Source organism: Benincasa hispida, chromosome 6, assembly GCF_027475165.1.
Source record: "Benincasa hispida cultivar pf3 chromosome 6, pf3_genome.v1.1, whole genome shotgun sequence".
Lineage (NCBI taxonomy): Eukaryota > Viridiplantae > Streptophyta > Magnoliopsida > Cucurbitales > Cucurbitaceae > Benincasa > Benincasa hispida.
Window position 1 is genome coordinate 4,797,974 of NC_143483.1, and position 21,694 is coordinate 4,819,667.

Genomic DNA, 21,694 nt, shown 5'->3' on the forward strand with positions numbered 1-21,694 from the left:
TTACTGGGATAATCCTTACTACTTGGACGATGAATATCTATGCTACAACGACGTAAAATTGAATGAAAACACATTCTCAGGCTATCCAAATTTGGAAAGTTTAGTTTTATTTGATTGTGTTCTAGAAAATGCTGGTATTGTTATTTATGCTCCAAAACTTGAGAACCTAGATTTAGATGCTTCATTCTTTGGATTAACTTTCCTGAAACTTGAGTTATATGCACCAAATCTCAAAACTGTTGAGCTTCGCAATATAATACCTTCTGTGAATTATAAGTCGTCTTATAATTCAGACTTTGTGTACATAGACAAAGTAAGTTCAGCAGTTCCTTGCTATGATGATCTTGGAAGGGAACACCCATTACAACAAATGATGAAGGAAGGAGATTCAGTGTCTGTACTCTAGCTCTCTGATTTTTAGGGCTGAGATTATAGTGTCTGTACTTATACTGTCCCTTCCATACTTTAACATTTTTAATTTCTTTATAGGGTTCAGGCAAAGAGTTTAGAAGTACATAGGCCTCATTTTCATCACCAAGTTTTTCTCCTAGAGTTTTAAATTCAACAACAATTTTCTTGAAATCATCTTAAGTTATCAGTTAAAGTTATGAATCCATTTTAAATGTAAAGACTTTCTCCCTAAAATATATTTTACTATGAAGATCTTTAGTAGCATATAACTCTTCTAGTTTAGTCCATATCCTATAGGCAGTTTCTTGATCTAAAACTTGTCTAAGAACACTGTCACTAAGGTTTAGAACCAACGTACCATAGTCTGCCAGCTCCAAGTCTTCTTTTTCTTGGGCTATCACAGTGGTAGGGAGTGTTGATGGGTCAAGGAGGGCTCTGTGAGCTTTCTGCTGGCCGAAAATCGCCTTGATTTGGGTCTTCCACAGGCCAAAGTCTCTTTTGTCATCGAATTTCTCTACTTCGAATCTTGCTACTGACATCTTTGGATGAAAAGCTTGAATCTGGAATCTTCAAGAACTGCAATCTTGTATGTCTTTTGCTCTGATACCACTTTGTTGGGCCTACTTCTTGTTGAATGAATATTAAAACGAGCCCAAATGATGCATAATGTGGCTCTTCTTGCTGATCCAATTTCGTGAGTCCAAATATTTTGTCGCAAAATAATTTGGTTTGGTAGAATACTTAGCTATCGTTTGTCCACGAACTTCCAGCTGATGTGCTCCATGTGGTTTGCTCCACTAACCCTTGCCTGATGGAAGTGAAAGAAAAATTATTCTGATGGGATGCTTCTTCTAACCCTAATTTTTCTGTTTGTTTTGTTCGACTGCTTGAGTAAACGATCGATGATCAAAAGCATGCAATCTTGTAGAAGAAAGAAGGAAGAAGAGCGCTACACAACAATATATGTGGTTCGGCAAATGATGCCTACATCCACGAGAAGGAGAAGATATCTTTATTCGAGAGCTAAGTCACAACTTTTCTTTTTACAGATTTCAAGCTTTCTTGAAGCTATTGTATATTATATGCTACGAAATTTGTAAATGATGAGTACTTATACTATTTTCTGATACAGATAATTACAATAACAAACTGTAAAAAGTTAAAGAAATGTGAATGGTTATTGAATATGTTGAATGTTTGAGCTTATTTTCTTGAGCAAGTTCGTCTTTAAACTTCCTTCTTTAAGTGGATCTTCGTTTCCTAATTTGAGATGTTTGAAGGACTTAAAAAAAAATCGGAGTAAGGAGACGACACGGGTTCTAGGTTGTCCAGACACAATCTCCAATGTCATAGACGTACTGCCCCAATTTACAAACAGGTCGTTCAGTTGAATCGAACTATACTACTTTTTTCAACTGCCTTGAGGTTGAGGTGAAGGGTTTGATATTAGAAAGTTATGTTTGAAATTTAGAAATCAACATTTGTGAGTGATGTTGTTGAGAATATATCTGAGGATGTGATGATTTATGTGATTTTGTGATTACTTTTTGAGTTTCTACTTGGGCTGCATTTTGTTATATTTCTTTATATTTGATTTTCTTGCAATAACAACTCTGGATTGCTACAAACCACTATTCTCCCTTTGGTTTCTGTTAAGCACAAATAGAATTTTCAGATGATTATATGCATCAACCAGACGGTTTTGAAAGTACAAGATATCCCTGTGTCATATCATGTTTAGCTCCACAAGGCTCTCTATAGCTTCCTGCAAAGTCCTCATGCTTGGTTTTCACTTTTGGAGTCCTCTATATTTGTGCTCATATACAATGCTAAGGGTGGTGTTTGTACTACGTGTGTGATGTATAATTCAAGTTCAAAAAGGATTTCACGATAAGCTCCATTGCATGTTTGAGGTCTATTGTCGTCATAGCTCGTCCTAAGTTAAATAGGGTAATGTGGGGTGGGATGTAACAGAACTTTTAGAATATGTTTTTTTAGTCTGAGCATGAGTTCTTATTAAGCAACCTTGAACATATTCCCCATCGTGAAAAATTGACAGATAACTCAGTTTTTTTTCATCATATGCTATCAATTATTTGATGTGGGGTTTTTGTTTGTATCTTTTTCTGTGTTACACATGAAAATTGCCAATGCTACCATTTCAAACTGATGAAAATTTGCCAATCTCACCCTTTTAAAAATGATCGAACAATGGCTGAAGCAGAAAACTTCCAGAATAATGTGTTTTTAGTTAGATTACAGGTTCATATTCATCAAACTTGAACATCCCCCATGGTGAATATCCAAGTCGACTTTTTTCAACATGTTCTGCTTTGGGTGTTATAGGTCTTACATCAATAAAATATAGATTTAAATCCTTAGAATTTTTTCGTCAGTGCAATCGCATATTAATATACATGCAAATAAAACCAAGGAGAGAACTTTTTACACTACAAGAAAAATATGTGCGTTTATAGCTTTTCAATTTAGCTTTTTGAAAAATATATTTCAAAATCTCAAACTGAAAAAAAGGTGGAACTGAAAATAGGTTATATATTCCACATATTTTGTAATATATACACATGTATATTTAGTTATTTTACAAATATATATCTCATATTATATGCTACAAATCAACTCAATTTATTTAAAAAACAAACAAAATTCGTAAAGTTCAATTTCTTAAACTAGAGATTTGAAATGCATTAGTAATCTTTCTCCCCCAACCATATATTTATAAATACTAGGAGAAAACCATATGAATTTACCATATATATATAGCCAAATATCACATATTAACTATATTTAAACAACAGTGGTAAACGTTATTCTCATCAACGTTCTCTCCAATACTTTAATTTATGATCTAACACTTTTTTTTTTCTATTTTCCTCTTTTCTTCCTCATCATTTTCGATACCCTCTACTCGCTTTCTTCGTTTGATCTCTAACAAAAAAAAAAAAAAAATCTGTTCTCTTTAGTTAAAGTATATATATAGGCTATAGTAAGAAGAAAGAGAATAATGAAATCAAGGGACCTTAAGACTTAAGGTGTGTTTGGTGGCCCGTAATGGGATAGGATTGTAATGTAATATTAAAAAAAATCCATGTTTGGATTGAGCGGTTTGAGTCTGATTTGTAGTACAAAAGTCATTCCATTCTGATAATTTTCAATATGACCTTATTTCTCATTGTTTTCATGCTTCACAATCTAATTTTCATTCCGTCTTCGATTACTCAAGTTTTCTAACACTCCTCTAATTTCCAGTAATCCTAATTACATTATAGTTCCCTAAACACATCCTAAATATTTTAACAAAGTTATATTTTAGTAGTTGACTTTGTATTAAAACATCATTTAAGTTTAATACACAAAAGAGCCACGTTAAAAATTAGGCACATTAAGATTTGGATAATAATTTTGAGAAAACTAGTAGGAGAGAAGAAAAAAATATATACATTACCAAATTTGTAATAATGAAGTGATTCTTTTTACAATTTAACTTATTATTTATTGTGGGATAAAGAAATTAAGATTCATTGTGATGAAAGATAATTTGGTCCTTTAGTGAGATTTTGCGTAATTTTATGTTTTAACTTGAAACTTCTGTTTATATTTGATTGTTGAGAAAATTAGTATAAGAATTGAATAAACAAAGAAAAAGTAAAAGTTGTATTTATATAAAATAAAAGATGGTATCTATATAAGCTAAGTTAAGGCTGAGTGTATTCTTTTCAACTCTTTTTGAAAGCTGTCTAAGGGTATCTTTGAAAGAATTTTTGATAGAAAGTACAAAGTTTAAAGGCTTTTATTTTTAAATAATTTAGCCAATAACATATGATACATGAAAAATAAATTAGCTTTACTTACACTTAGATCATATATAATATATACAGAGTAGGTCTTAATGTAAAGTTGTTGAGCCATGTGGAATGGCGCATAGGTTAAGACTTTTGTCACGAAACTCTCTTCATCACATTCGAAGTAAGAGAATGTCAATTTTTCAATATATTCACCACAATGTTTTGATAAAGCTCTCAACATGAAACGCTCAAACGATCTTTCTTTCCACAGGGTTTTCCACCAAAGTTGAGTGTGGGAATATGAGTCCACAGGGTTTTCCACTGCTTTGATAGAACACAAGTCTGAACAACCTGTTTTGTGTCTAAGAAGGACAGAATGTCGTGATGAAGACAATCTGGTAAAGTGTTGATTCTGTCCACATCATTGTTTTCTAGTATTGACATGATAAAATTGTGATAGCGTCGCGTTGCATGTTCAAATAACCTGTTAACCAGAATAACTTGAACTACTCAACCCAAAATATAAAGGGTTGGATTGGATTAAGCTTTTTTTATTTTTTTTATTGGATTAGATAGTAGGTTGGCTAAAAAAAGTTTTGGTTGATCCAAACCTAACCTAATATATATATATACATACATATATATATATACATATATATATACATACATACATACATACATATATATACATACATATATACAGATATATAAATAAAGTTTGATTACTTTGAATTGATTACTTTGAGAATTTTTAATTTAAAATTGTTATGACATTTATCTTTGTTTAAGATTTGTAATAAATATCATAGATATTTGGTATATAGCATTTGAATTTTATGAGACATTAGTTATTAGTCATGTGTTGTATATAAATTTACATATTTTAAATTAAAAAGAAAAAATAAGTTATAACCTGCAATTCAACCCGAGTTTAAGGATTGGGTTGGGTTGGGTGGGAGACTTTATTTGAGTTTTTTGGGTTGCCAACCCAACCAACCCAAATTTCGAATTGGTCTAAGAAACACCCTCAACCCAACCCAACCTATGTATATCCCTAGCATCACGACACTGCACCAAATACGGTTCTACTGGAAAAAGCGTCTGGTGCTAGCACCGTTGCACTGTGCACTGCGCCTTCAAGGACATTTTGATCATTTTGACACTCTTCCTCGGTTGATGCAATGAAGTTCGTGTTAGTCTGTTTTAACTTCATTTTGTCACCAATGTCTCGTTCTATCCTGAATGTGCTCAAAACCTATAAAATAACTCATTAATAGATTCACTGCGATGTTGATAAAAAACTAGGAGTATAAAACATTTGAACGAACTTCCTTTCGAGGGTAAAGTAAAATTGTGGAGCAGATTTATAGTTGGCAGCCGTTGAAATGGTAAGGAGTTGCAATCAAAGTTGAGTGTAGGAATGTGAGTCCAAAGGGTCTTCCACCACTTTGATAGAACACAAGTTTGCACAACCTGTTATGTGTCTAACAAGGACAGAATTTCATGAAGAAGATAATCTGGTAGATGGTTGATTCTATCCATATCCATCTAGTTCCACGTTCGAATTAAATCAGAATTATTCAAAGCTCAATGTGAAGGAGAATATTATGAACGTACACACCATTCATTACTATTGAAAAGAGTGAGGAGCTACAAATGAGTAAAGGGGTTTGGAAGATGTGAAGTCATTTCTAACTAAATGCATACGTGTACGTCGTTGTAAAACTAAATTCGAATTAAATTGCCTTTTATAAATTATGTTTGTTATCGGTGAATAGTGGCATTAGTTTTAGTTTTAATTTTAATTTGTTTTCCTTTTTCTTTTTTCTTTGGGTTAGAAACACAAACATTCTAAAATCTATATATCTAAATTAAATTCAACTTTCACATGGTTCAATTGAAATACCAAAAAGTATTTTGAAATTGTCTTTTGCTAGTGAACTCCTTGAATATGTTAATGACCATAAGGTTTGTAGTTTGATCCCATATATATATTATTTGAATTTGTGACCATTTTTATCACCTATAAATATTTACTATTTATCATATCATTTTTATATCTATTAACAACTACATGTTTGATAAACTATGCTTGTGTTTCTCTTGATCATTGTGAAGCATTGTCTTTTATTGAGAAAGATTTTTTACACTTAAGAGAAACCTAAGTATACCGAATGAAGTAGTTTTATTTGAAATAAGGAAAGAATAAATAAATCCTTTTAAGGGAGTCTCACACTTTGGGGGAATCTAAGTTTTCTTATACTAATATCACTGTAGAAGTTGTACTGTTTATAAATACACATTGTAATCTATTTATTAATAAAATTATCTTTCCTTGCGCTCTCTAACCCACAAATGGGTATTTACACCAATTAGGTTACCAGATTTATGTCTTATTTTATCTTTTCATTATATGTTCTGTTGCTTTATGTGGTTGATCACCCTTCATTCAAAGTTGATCACTGTCTTTCCATTTTTCAAAGTGGAACAATTATCCTTCAATATTTTGTCAAAATTCTATGCATCTACAATGACATCACTATCTGTTGGGAATGCAATCAAAGTCTCATATTGGTTAGATCACTAGAAGAAATTCGGCCTTTAATGTCGGTTGGCAACCGACATTAAAGGTAGTGTTATTAAAGGTCTTTAATGTCGATTGCCTTTAATGTCGGTTTTAAACCGACATTAAAGATCTTCAGTAGCACCAATATTACAACCTTCAATGTTGGTTGCAACCGAGATTGAAAGTCTCAATATTGAAAGTCTTGCAACCGACATTAAAGCCTGTTTTTTTTTTAATTCTTAACCGACATTGAAGCCCGAATCTATCCGTTTTTTTTTTTAAATTTCGTTGCCAAATAAATTTTTTTGGTCAAATAAGTTAAAAACGACATTATATGTCTCGTGTTGGGTCAGGAAATGTCCGTCATTGTTTTATATTAAATAGTATAAAAAAAATTGCATGGCGAGCCCATCAATATTTGTCTTCCACCTATGAATATATCCACAAACAAGAATCAATATTTCCAATCCATTACATATACTCATCAATATTTGTCTTCCACCTATGAATTTATCTACAAACAAGAATCACAATACCAAAACCAGACTTTCATAGAATACTTACAACAAAGCCATCATTTCTCTCATTCACAAATATCAAGTAGTACTAATTTCATGAATAAACAAGAATCACAATACCAGAATCACAATACCATGAATACAACTATCAATAATAAACAGATACACCTATGAATTACAAATAAGAATCACAATACAAGAACCAGACTTTCATAGAATACTTACACCAAGCCATCATTTCTCTCATTCACAAATATCTAGTATAATTCCATGAATAAACCAGAATCACAATACCAGAAATACAGCTTTCAATGATAAACAGATCATGTCTTCCACCTATGAATTTATCCACAAACAAGAATCACAATACCAGAAGCAGACTTTCATAGAATACTTACACCAAGCCAACCAGAACCAGACTTTCATAGAACACTTACACCAAGCCAACCAGAACCAAAATTTCATAGAATACTTACACCAAGCCATCATTTCTCTCATTCACAAATATCTAGTACTAGTTCCATGAATAAACCAGAATCACAATACCATAAATACAGCTTTCAATGATAAACAGATCATGTCTTCCACCTATGAATTTATCCACAAACAAGAATCACAATACCAGAAGCAGACTTTCATAGAATACTTACACCAAGCCAACTAGAACCAGACTTTCACAGAATACTTACACCAAGCCATCATTTCTCTCATTCACAAATATCTAGTACTAGTTCCATGAATAAACCAGAATCACAATACCATAAATACAGCTTTCAATGATAAATAGATCATGTCTCCCACCTATGAATTTATCCACAAACAAGAATCACAATACCAGAACCAAACTTTCATAGAATACTTACACCAAGCCAACCATAACCAGATTTTCATAGAATACTTACACCAAGCCATCATTTCTCTCATTCACAAATATCTAGTACTAATTCCATGAATAAACAAGAATCACAATACCATAAATACAGCTTCCAATAATAAATAAATCATGTCTTCCACCTATGAATTTATCCACAAACAAAAATCACAATACAAGAACCAGACTTTCATAGAATACTTACACCAAAGCCATCATTTCTCTCATTCACAAATATCAAGTAGTACTAATTCCATGAATAAACAAGAATCATAATATCATAATACAGCTTCCAATAATAAACAGATCATGTCTTCCACCTATGAATTTATCCACAAATTCATTCTAAGCTAGCATTTAAATTCTATTGAGACAAAAAAACAAGAATTACATCCTTACACAAATCGGCCAATAAAACTTGCCCATTGGGTCTGAATGACGTCGATCTCTCCTTGCGTATATGCATCTTTTGTATTGAACTACAAAAAGGAAAAAAAAAAAAGATAAACTCAACATAAGTTTACATCCATTTATTAAATTAAAGCTAACACTATATAAAAAATAAATAATTTACATACGAGGCTAGTAATGGGAGTAGTAGGATTATGCACTATTTCGTGTATATACTTTTGTACATAGTACTCACATTCTACAGAATCTAATTGACGAGGGCACTGCATATAAAGCTGAAAACAATTGTTAAATTGTTATAAAGAAGTCGAATGAACATAATTGTTAAAAAATGAATATAAATTTATCTTTACAGATTTCCATTTTGGAGAAGACCGATAGTGTTGGAGATCGTGCTTGGCTTGCCATGTTTTCAATCCACTAAATAGTTTAAAAAAATTAGTTAAACATAAATACTTCAATTAAGAGTTAAGAAAGTTCAATTACACTTACATATTTATAACTCCATGAAAATCCTCTTGAACCTTGCTTTGAAGAGAATCCAAAATATAAACACAATTTTCTTGTAGATTGATTACAATCAATATCCAATGATAACTATAATAAGCAACAATTTTGAAATATTAGTACGTGTATAATGCAAATTAGCCACAACATAAACACAATTTACTTACCCTGTGTTATATGGAATGAGAACTATTTGGTCTAAATTAGCCAATTCTAATTGATTGGCTAAATTTTTGGATCGGATATCTTGAGACTTCACGTGTGGCGATATTCTTGCTTGATCAATTATAAAAAATTTCTTCATAATATCACGACCACATTCATCCCAAAGATATCTAAACAAAGTAAAAGTTATTATTTATCAACATGAAACAAAGTATACATGAGTGAATCTAGATGAGTAATACTTACGCAATGTATGTCAAAATACACATGTAACCTATTTCAACCATATTGCAATATTGGAGCAGATCATCACGGCCTAAATAAATAAATTTGTCTCTTCCAAATATATGCCCGTCCAAAGAGATACGGATCATGTCTACATTGTTCATGTTATGCATGACATGTCCGTTCAATAATTTGATAGTACCATTAGCTTTAGCATATTTGGAGGACTGGCTGAAGCTCTTAATGGATGAATGATCCTACCATAACCAAAGTTACAAAAATTCAAAGTCGGAAAATAATAAATAACCAAACTCATAAACTAAAAAGAAAACATATTTTTTTCTCGTCATCCATAACTACAAGTTCACGAGGCCATTTTGCGAAGTTACCCATTGCTTGTTTTAAGAACTCTATTTTACCCTTCGTAGGAATTGGTATAGGCAAATCTTCTCCAATGACAATGTAAATCAGAACTTTAATAGTTAAGCATGACACATCATCATCAAATGCTGTGGCTACTGCAACAATATTATCTACAGTTCCTATAGTCAAGTGGCATAGTGTCCCATTAACAAAGAACTTATGTCATGCATGGTTAAGCACGTACAATATGATTAAAATTTAAAAGTCACAATAAATAAATTACCTCCAAATCTTCTTTGGACATCTTCTCAGTATCTTCTTCTTTAGACATCTTCTCAGTATCTTCTTCCGATTCACTTAGTGCAACACTTCCAACAGATGATTTGGACTGATGAGATTGTTTGCTGTGAGTTCTTTCTCTTGACATTTTACCATGTCGAACAATTTTTTGACTAAAGTCTCCTTTAGTTTCTTGTCTCATAGAGGACTTTGGTTTTACTAATTTGAAATATTGAGAATGAGAAACAAAATCACCCATTCCTCTAACATGTCCCCAATGTTCTTCCGTACCCAATGCTTCCTAGATGCAGACATTAGTATACAATGTTTGGACTTAGAATCCACATTGAACGACATCTGCACAATGAAAAAAGTAGTTAAACAATAAACTAATAAACTACTATGCACGTGAATTAAAAGTTTAGAAAACATACCGTTACACAATCAAAAAGTTTGTCTTTTAAATGATTTGGAACTTTTTTCCAAGAATCATATGTTATAAGAATTTGTTGTCGAACACAAACTCCTATATAACTCTGCATCTTCTTTGCTCCAGATCCAACCAGTTGTCCATGTTCATTATAATCGATGGTCAACCGTTGCCCGGATGTTTTGTGCCAACTCAGACATTATAATTGGGCCACGTGGTATACTTATTCTGCTATGTTTTTGTGGGATCATATTTCTATCATCATCGCTGCTACTTGTTGAAGTTTCCATGTCAATCTGAAAAAAAAGAAAAATACATTACTCACACAAAAAACATATCATCTTAATATTTAAATACATATAACCATAGTAAATGACATACCATATTTAATACATTATTTATCAACCCATCGACCCTCACAATCATGTCTAATGTATGTGGATGTTGTATCATCAATCTCAATAAATGTATCAACATTGGGCATTCTTTGCATACCTCCATAACCACACTCTTGTAACATATCTCCTATTTCATCTTCATAAAAATCATCCTCAATTGTTCGTTGTGGAGATGTTAAAACAATTGACCAGCCCGAATTTGCGGGGTCTTTTACATAGAACACTTGTTTTGCTTGAGAGGCTAAAATAAACGGGTCTGATTTATGTCCAATACGATTGAGGTCCACAATAGTAAACCCAAACTCGTCTTTTTTTACTCCAGTTCTATTCTCAACCCAATTACATTTTAATAAAATAAATGATAATCCATGATAGTCAAGCTTCCATATTTCTTGTATTACACCATAAAAGGTCATATCTGACATGACGGGCCTTTTATCCTTAGCACTAGAGACTTGCATTGTGGTAGCCGTTATACTAACTCCACTATTTTGAACCCTCCTAACATCATCGCGATTCTTTGTGTGATAGTAGTAACCATTGACTACATAACCTGAATATTTTGCCATAGTTGGACAAGGTCCATTAGCTATCTATCTCAAAGAAGGTGATATGGAATTTTTGGGAACTTCGAGAGCTAGTGCAACCTACGATATATTTCATAATATTTTAGTAGTTAACATTTAATTATACATCAAATAGTAGGTCTCTAGAGATTACCCGTGTGGACAACCACCAACTGAATGTACGATTATGCTCTTCTTGAAACCACTTTCTACTTTTATTTTTACCAGAATTAAGCTTAGACAAAATATCCATATGTTGCCTATTATAAATGACAAAGTTAGTAGATTATTGAATAATCAAGTAACCTAAAACAAGAATAAGATGAAGATCTACATACTCGACGTAAGGAAGCACATCATTTACATTTTAAAGGACATAAAGATGAGCTTGATCTAACTCATCCTTACTCGATCTGATAAAAGAAGCAGTTGATAATGCTCTATCAATGTTTGAATTCGCTTTCTTTGTTGATGAGTTTAGCCCAATAGAATTAACACCAAATACGAATTCAAAACAAAACTCTATAGTCTCTTCAATAATATAATTTTCTCCAACACAGCCTTCTGGTTGATTTTTATTTCGTACATAAGTTTTCAACACTTTCATGTATCGTTCAAAAGGATACATCCACCTCAAATAAACAGGTCCACAAAACTCAACTTCTCTTACGAGATGCACTACAAGGTGTACCATTATTGTGACGAATGATGGAGGAAAATACTTCTCTAAGAGGCATAGAGTGACAACGATATCCTCTTGCATACCCTTTAACTGAGATGAATCGATCGCCTTGCAACATATAGCATTAAAGAAGAAGCATAGGCGAGTAATTGCAAGTCTTACAAGTTTGGGTAAAATATCACGAATGGCTACCGGTAATAATTGTTGGATAAGAACGTGATGGTCATGCGACTTAAGTCCGTAAAGTTTCAAATCTGTGAGCGACACTAAACTTTGAATGTTCGATGAATAGCCTTCAGGTACTTTAATTTCTGATAGTACCTTACAAAAGCTCAATTTCTCAGCTCGTGTTAATTTATAACATGCGGGAGGTAAAAAGACTTTTTTTCTCTCCTACTTGAGGGACTAACTCTGATCTAATGTTCAATTTCACCAAATCTAATCGAGTCTTTATTCCATCTTTTGTTTTACCAGGAATATCAAGCAATGTGCCAATAAGATTTGCACATACATTCTTTTCAATGTACATCACGTCTAAACAATGTCGCATGTCAAGATACTTCCAATATTCTAACTCGAAAAGAATAAATTTTTTGTTCCAATAAGTTGAATTGTTATCTCCACTGTTCTTTTCTTTGATACTTTTCTTACCAAATGAATATTGATACTTACTTGTTTCTGCAAGAATTTCTTCCTCGCTCAATGGTTCTGGACCAAATTCTAATTCTTGTGCGCCATTAAAAGCTTTTTTTTGTTTCCTATATGGATGATGGTGGGGTAGAAACTTGTGATGCCCGAGATATGCCATCCTCTTCCCTTTTGGTAAATAAGTGGATGAAGTATTCTCTCCACAAATTAGACATGCATGATATCCTTTAACCGTACAACCACACAAGTTACCATAGCAAGAAAATCATTAATAGTCCATAATAAAATAGCTTTAAGCATGAAACGTTGTTCTTCATATGCATCGTAACATTCTACCCCATCTTTCCAAAGTTTTTTCAAGTCATCTACGAACGGAGCTAAATAAACATCTATGTCATTTTCCTGTTGTTTAGGACCAGATATTAGTGTAGTCAACATAATAAATTTTCGCTTCATACATAACCATGGAGGTAGATTGTACGTCACTAACATCACTGGCCAACCGCTATATCTACTACTCAAATCTCCATGTGGATTTACCCCATCTGTCGAAAGAGCAAGACGAAAATTTCTAAGTTCTGACCCAAACTTTGGCCACAAAGTCTATTTTTTCCACGATAGGACATCTTTGGGATGTTTTAATAAACTATCTGTTTCTTTTTTTTTTTTAGCATGCCACATCAATAAACTTGTTGTCTCTTTACTTTGAAACATTCTTTCAAATCTTGGAATTGGGGGGAAATATCACATGACTTTTGCTGGGATATTCTTAGCCCTTTCGTTTAAATTTTTTTTAAGCTTCCATCTTGACATACAACAAATGGGGCATACATTTGCATTAGAGAGTTCTTTTATAAACAAGCAATAATCATTTCTACATACATGAATCTTTTCGTACTTCATTCCAAGAGTACCCAACATCTTTTTTGCTTCATAAGTAGAAGTTGGAATTTCATTAGGACTAGGTAATATGTCATGAATTAATTCCAACAACTTAGTGAAACTCTTATCGCTCCATCCAAATTTAGCTATTAAATTATTTAACTTTACCAATGTAGATATTTTGAAAAAAGTTTTACAATTTGGGTACAATGATTTCTTCGCATCATCTAATAATTCTTCAAAATTATCGAATTTTCCACTAAAATAGTTATTGTATGTAGCCTCAAACATTCCAATTGTGTCATCAACATCAACATCATCCTCATCAGCTTCGTCTCTTTCACTAGTAGACACATTTTCATTGTTCCTCTTAATCGGTAATGATTCACCATGAAAAATCCATATCTGATAACTTTGATCTATACCATTAGAAAATAAGTGTTCTCTTATTTTGTTCACATCTAGAGTCTTTGCATTAACACACTTCAAACATGGACAACTCATCACATTCGGTATATTTGAATGTTGTAGACCATTTTTAATAAACACCTCGACCCCTAAACCATACTCGGCCGACATTCTATTCATTTTCATCCATGACTTATCCATGATTGTAAAATATGCAACTTAATCTAAAAAAAAAAAAACAATAACAAGGGAAAATTTAAAAGCATAAAATTATGATTGAAAAATATGCAACTTCAACAAATTTAGAACAACTAGACTTTTAAGATAAACATCTTATAAATATTACCTTGTCCTTGTTATTAATGTTATTATGAAGTTCTTTTTGTGTTGGGTGCACCTTCTCCACTTGTCAACCTTCTTAAAACACGTCCAATGCAATCTTCCTATCTTCCTTCCAAATCCCCAAGAATCAAAATTTAGCCTTACACGTCAAACTTGAACCTAACAAATGAAAAACTTCACTCAACACCACACAACAACTGGCAGTGAATTCTAAGCTAAAGCCAATGGGAGGTAAGGACTCTAAACAGTAACATATGGAGATGACAAGCATGAACCATTAACCACGTTACGTATAAATTAGATCGACGGAAGAGAAAAAAGGCCTACTGCACGAAGCTACAAAAGATTAACGAAAATAATGTTGCTTACTAAAGTGCAAGATAATCAGTGCCTTAATTTCTTATTTTCTTATATAGGAACCATATTGCTCAACTTGAATAACAACAAGATAGAGGATCAAAAGATGGATTGGTCAGATATAAAGAGTTATTAAACCATTTGTAAATTAGTAAATGTAAACACATGAAAGTTTCCAGAATATATAGTGGATGAGTAACAGAACAACTACTAGGTTGTATATGCCATTGAGATTCAAGGACGTTTATGAAATTTAGAGGATGAAAGGACTCTTCAAGGAGGGAGAGAGTTCAACCAATCTCTAATGCCTTGAAGAAAGCAACATAAACATGGATAACACATTGGTGTTCTTGGTTCGACTATTTTTAGAACATTTGTCTAGCCTTTCTTTTATTCATCGTGATTCATGACACTGTTGTTTGTGTAACAATGCACCGTCTAATGAAGTTTGAGATTGAATGGCTAAACAGATGAATTTTTTGCCAAAGAAGTTTTAGATGAAGATAAACCCAAACTTTATGAATCTGCTCTGAAGAAGATAAACCCAAAATTTCTCAAATGGATACAACAAGACAAGCTGCTCTTTTGGTGGTTATTAGGTTCGATGACAAAAGAAAATATTGTTCAAATATTCAACTATCAAATGACAGAGGAAGACAAACCCACTTGAAGGCAAACGAAAATGTTGTTCAAATATACCTACGATGGAGAAGCTTAGATGATGAGCTCGTTTTCGATGACCGCCCGATGAAGACAACCCCACCTGAAGGCAAACGGCCGACCAACAGCTACTGAGAGAGGAAAGAGTTTGTTTGGGTAGGCAAACGGCCGATCGAGGGTTGCAGTACTTTTGGTAAAGTGAGAGAGCTGAGAGATGAAATTTAGGGCGCATGCGCGCGAGAGGGAAATGAAAATTTTGATAAATTTTTTTTTTTTAAAAAAAGGGAGGCTTTCAGTGTCGGTTTTAAACCGACATTGTAGGCCATCTTCAATGTCGGTTTAAAACCGACATTGAAGATCCATTTTTTTCAACCGACATAATACATCCGATAGTACTATTTTCAACCGACATTGAAGCCCAAATTTCTTCTAGTGGATAAGGGGAGGATTATAGGTATATAAGGGGATAACTATCTCCATTGGTACGAGGTCTTTTGGAGTGAAACTGAAAGCAAAACCACGAGGGTTTGTGCCTAAAGTGGACCATATTGGACCATTGTGGATATAGTTGGAGTGTCGTTGTCCATATCACCACCAAGGTAATTTTATTGAACACTTAGTTTTGAGATTACAAATTAATTACACACCGACACAACACTGATAAAAAATGTTCTTCATGAATAAATATTTTACATCAAAGGGGGTTTAACAAAATTTCCAACACTTCATGTGAAATTAAAAGTGTAAATAAAGGTTGAAAACATATTAAGTTTAAGTTGTTAAAACCAAAAATTGAAAGAGGAGTAGATGATAGATATAACAAAAGCAAGTTAATTAAAGGACCTTGATTTATTTGAATTTAGTTTTCCAACCCAACGATGCCTTCTCGTCTTCCACTGCCATGATTTTGCAATAATGACTTCACATCTTCCAAGCAAAACGAAAATCCCTTTGTTCAATATCTCTATATAACAATGCCCGGTTCACCAAACAATTCCAAATATCATGTTAACATCGGAAAACAAGGATGTGGACAGAATCAGCTCTTTACCAGATTGTATTCTTCATGAGGTTCTATCCTTTTTACAAACAAAACAAGTTGTTCAAACTTGTGTTCTCTCAAAGCGATGGAAAACCCTGTGGACTCATATTCCCACACTCAACTTTGATTTCCTCTCCTACGCCTACCAATATGATATGTCAAAATCATCATGTTTGTTGGATGTAGAAACATCCTTTAAGCGCTTCGTGTTGAGAGTTTTAACACAACGTCGTGGTGAATATATTCAAAAATTGTCTTACAGTTACATCGCATATGATGCACGACATTTCCTTACAAAAGCCTTAGCTTATGCCCCAATCCACAGGGCTAAAAAGCTTTGTATTAATACCTACTGTGCAAATGATTTGCTGTGGTCATCTTTATCTGCTTGCAAATTCCTCACTATCTTGCAGATTTCATGTCGGGTTTCATCTCACTTAGAATCCTTGGTGTTACCTTCTTTGAGAATGTTGGCACTGGGTAATGGTGTTGGTGACTTTTCTTCCTACTGCTATTATTCTGACTATGACTGCAAAGACATGCCGTTGAATGAAAGCACTTTCTCAGGTTGTCCAAATTTGGAATGTTTAATTTTATTTCGTCTTCGGAAGAGTGCTCATGTTTTTGCTCCAAAACTTAAGAATTTGGAGCTGGATAATGATACTTTATCTTTCTCAAACAAATTATATTTTCCTGAACTTGTGTTGTGTACGCCAAATCTTAGGAGTGTCGAGTTTAGGAATGTTATACCTTGTTTGAAGTCTGCATCTGAGTTTGTATGCGTACACAAAGTATATATAACAGTCGATAACAATTATTTTGGACGAGGCCGAAACCAACAAAAGATCAAGGAAAATCTGAGTCAGTTGCTTAGAGTCTTTCATAATGCTACCTCTTTTACTCTACCTCCAAATGCAAAACAGGTATCTATGCATCTATCTATCTTAAACTATACTTGTTTTTCTTCCTTTTTATGCCTCTCTTTGCTCAGCGTTTTCTAACTTAATGTCTCTGTTTTGTGAAGGTTATGTTTAAAAGCCCTTCTTTAAATGGATGTTCTTTTCATAATTTGAGACATTTGGAATTCAGAACAAATTGGAGCAAGGAGATGATAGAGGAACCAGTTTCTTCAAACACATTCTCCAATTTCATAGACTGCCCCAATTTACGAACCTACAGGGTTCAATTAGAAACAATATCTGCATCCTTAAGTTGTCAGCTGAGTTTAGAGGACAAGCTTTAGTACTTTATTCACCTGATTTTCTGCATGCTAGTTTATATATATTTGGACTCATCATCTTACTTCTCTTTATATATATATATATATCAATTCTAGTTCAAGGACACTCTGACTAGTTATAAAAGCTATTTTCCCCTTTTTTGTTCTATCTATTCTGGTTGTATATTTAACTCTTATATTTCCATTTTAGCATATATGGAGTTTTGGTTCATGATATGCTCTTCATCTTCTCTCCTTCCACAATATAGATTTGTCTAAATAGTTTTATTTATTTCTCTATTTTTCAAAATCCTTCAAAATATCCTTACCATTGGTATAGGGATAAAAACCATTAGCACCTTGTTGCAAAAATAATTCTAAACTAATTTTTTTTTATTGATACTATTAACCTTTCAAAAAAAAATTAAAATATACTTATGGATAGTATAGTTATTTAGTTTTTTTAATGGAGGTTTTCAAAATTAGACAAATGAAGAAAATTATTTACACAAATTAGCAACATTTTTTATTGAGGCTGATAGAAGATGATAAAAATCTATCAATATCTATCTATGATTTTTTTTTTTTTGTTATTTTTATAAATAATTTAACATTTTTTCTACCTGGGAAAATTCTACTTATGTAAAGTTATTTTCAGTTGGAAAAGAACTTTTCATTTTTTTTTTTTAAGGTAAGGGTACTAATGCAACCTTTAAAAGTTAAGATATTTTTGCAATAAGGTATTGATGGTTTTTGTGAGTTTTTTTTAAATAATGTTATTTTAATATTTATTGGTAAAAATAGGATTGGTTTGAAAGTATGGACAAAAATAGGGTTGTAAAATCGTTGACGGGGTTCCAGAGTATCGATTCAGCAGATAAATCGTGGACTTGAACACAAATTGAATCTTTTGTATATTCTAAAATTTCATCTCAAGAATTTTTCATTCAAAGGAAAATATATATATATATATATATATATGTATGTATATACATACCTTGCATTAAAATTTCATTTAATGTAGAAATTAATATAATAGCGACATGTAATTAATTCGAATTTTTTTCGAATCTGTGAGTTGAACTTATGATATTTAATTTATTTAGTATGACTTTGATGTTTATAGTGTTAAAATGTTTAGTTTATTGTTATGTTTAAGAAGTTGATATTTATAGTTTAATACAAAATTATTGTGATAGTTAACAAGTTTAGTATACTTTCAAAAGTTTAATATAGTTTGAAAATTTTAGTTTATTCAGATAAAAATTATTGTTGTTATGTTTATTGTGATAAGTTGATATTTTCTAGTATTAACTTTGAAAATATAGTTTAAAATAGTTTGAAAAAGTTTAATTTAATTTAATTTTTTATTTTGTAGTAAATTTGAAAAAATAGTTTTAAAAAGTTTACCTCATTTTAATTTGAAAAGTTTAATTTGTTGTTATTTTTAAAAATAGTTATAAAAAGTTTAATTTATTGTTATGTTTAAAAAGTTTATGTTTACAAAAAATTGATGTTTGTCTTTTTTCTTTTTTTTTTAGAAAATGGCAGGCAAATGTTTAGGATTTTTGTTGTATACAAATGGTAATATAATTGATGGTATTGATAGAGTTGAGTATGACCAACCACCAAGTGGGAGTTTTACCATAAATGTCAACAGTGGAATTGTATTTGAACAATTCATTGAAATGGTCGGGATGTTACTTAGTGTAGATATGGGAGCAAATCAGATAGAAATAATATATATAGACATCATAATCTAAAACCATCAGGATCAATAAGGTTTATGTCATTCCCTATTTCGAATGCACAAGCTATGAACTTGATGTTCTCAATGGCAATGCCAGTGCCAAATCTAATACATTTGTTGTAAATGTAAATAGGATAGGGGTGGATCTTAGATACATCATTTAACCAGTTTGAAGATCCAACTCAATGTATCGATCCTGATCCGGAGTCAGTTGCATTGTCATGTGATAATGAAAATATGGCGGCTAACAACCTGTACAGAGACTTCAGAATAGAAACAGATGACGAATTTGAAGAGTTGAATTTCGATGGTCGTGAACATGAGATGCTTTCAGATAGCATTCGAGAACATGACCCAATTGTAACTCTTGTGGACATTGACAATACTCAATTGTATAAAGTGATGATTTGTCAAGACAAGGAAATGCACAACACGCAGTCAAATGTTTTGCAATAAAGTGTCACGCACCATATGAGGTTGTTGAATCTACACCGACGATTTGGACAATTCGGTGTAAGAAGTGGGAGGAAGGTTGCAAGTGGATACTTCGTGCAATAAAGAAAAAATCGCATGGCTTGTTCGAAATCACTAAGTATGATAAGCAACATACATGTTTTTATTTAAAACTAAGTCAAAATCACGTGCAATTGGATTCATCAATGATTGTACTAGAGTTCTGTGACGCCGAAAGAGAGAAAAACCATCTATCAGTGTGGCACAACTACAATCCAACATCAAATCAAAGTTTGGATATCATGTTCCTTACCATAGGATATGGGAGGGAAAAAGAAAAGCGTTGGCTAAATTGTTCGGTAATTGAGATGAGTCTTACAAATTGTTGCCCAGGTAGTTATATATGGTTAAGCAGACCAATCCCGGAACACATGTAGAGTGGAGAGTTAAAGAAACGCTTATTAAAGGCCATGTTATCCTAACTTTTGTATTTTGGGAATTTGGTCTTTGTATAGAAGTTTTTAATAAATGTCGGCCGATAATTCAGATAGATGGTACACACTTGTACAGTAAATATAGAGGAAAAACTGTTGATTGCTACATCAGTTGACTCGAACGACCATCTTCTTCCACTTGCATTTGTCGTTGCTGATGAAGAGTCCGAAGACACATGGGGATGGTTCCTAAACTACCTAAGAGAAATTGTAACACACGAAGAGATGTGTTTAATTTCATATCGACATGCTGGTATAATCGCAGCAATGAACAATCTAGCAAATGATTGGACGGGACCGAAATGTCACCATCGTTTTTGCTTACGACATATCGTCAGCAACTTCAATAAAAAAGTATAAATTTATTTCATTGAAATATTATGTTTATCGTGTCAGGTATCAGTTTCAAATTCGAAAGTTCAACAAAGCAATTGAAGATATCAAAGAAATAAATCGGAGCTGTCTGAGTTTTTTTGACAACATTAGTTTATAGCAATGGACTCAAGCACATGATGGGGGATTCAGATATGGGTGGATGACAACAAATCTATCATAAATGAAGTCCTCAAAGGAGCTTGAATGTTGCCTATAAATGCTCTTGCTCAGATAACATTCTTCAAATGCGTGAACTATTTCGAAAAAAGAAAAGAAGAAATAAGAGATGCATTGGAGCGTTAAGATAAATACATCCGGTAATATTATTTTTGTATATATATTTTATTAATAATTTATTTCAAACATATTTTATAATACTAAGTAGAGTAAAAATCCAGGTACGCTCACGAGAAAATAAATAAATGGGTTGCACGATCTAGTAAACATGAAGTATAATCATACAATCGATATGAAGATGTGGTTCATGTGAAGACCGGACATCATAGTCTCAATGCCAAAGGAGGAAACGTTCAAATATTGAGGCTAAACAGGTCCGAGTGGTACTGTTCATGTAACAAGTGGCAAGCATTTGGCATTCCATGCTCGCATTTTATGGCCGTTTGATCACATTTTAACATGAACTACGAAGATTTTATTGAGGACTACAACAAATTGTCAATGTATGTTGAATGTTACTCTCCTCAATTTCAACCTGTACTGCATGAAGATTATTGGATCACGCACCCTAATATGCCAGTCTTACATCCTGATCCATCATTGTTGAGAAAACTTGGTAGACCGAAAAGTTCACGTTATCACAACGAGATGGATTGGACAGAACCAGCCATTCGACAACGATGTGGGTTTTG

The 21,694-nt window shown here is 32.6% G+C and overlaps 2 protein-coding genes and 1 pseudogene across 2 annotated transcripts; 1 reads left to right on the forward strand and 2 right to left on the reverse strand.

The window, feature by feature from the left end:
- Window positions 1–8,564: 8,564 nt before the first annotated feature.
- LOC150035364 (uncharacterized) lies at window positions 8,565–9,539 on the reverse strand. Its single transcript, XM_090314566.1, has 6 exons — window positions 9,499–9,539; window positions 9,255–9,422; window positions 9,073–9,177; window positions 8,934–9,000; window positions 8,748–8,855; window positions 8,565–8,648 (listed from the first exon to the last, which is right to left on the reverse strand). Exons 1-6 carry the CDS (start codon window positions 9,537–9,539, stop codon window positions 8,565–8,567), a joined length of 573 nt encoding a protein of 190 aa, XP_090170692.1.
- A 799-nt stretch (window positions 9,540–10,338) lies between these two features.
- LOC150035365 (uncharacterized) lies at window positions 10,339–13,003 on the reverse strand (annotated as a pseudogene).
- A 3,494-nt stretch (window positions 13,004–16,497) lies between these two features.
- LOC150035366 (F-box/LRR-repeat protein At3g26922-like) lies at window positions 16,498–17,777 on the forward strand. Its single transcript, XM_090314290.1, has 2 exons — window positions 16,498–17,457; window positions 17,559–17,777. Exons 1-2 carry the CDS (start codon window positions 16,498–16,500, stop codon window positions 17,775–17,777), a joined length of 1,179 nt encoding a protein of 392 aa, XP_090170416.1.
- Window positions 17,778–21,694: the final 3,917 nt, after the last annotated feature.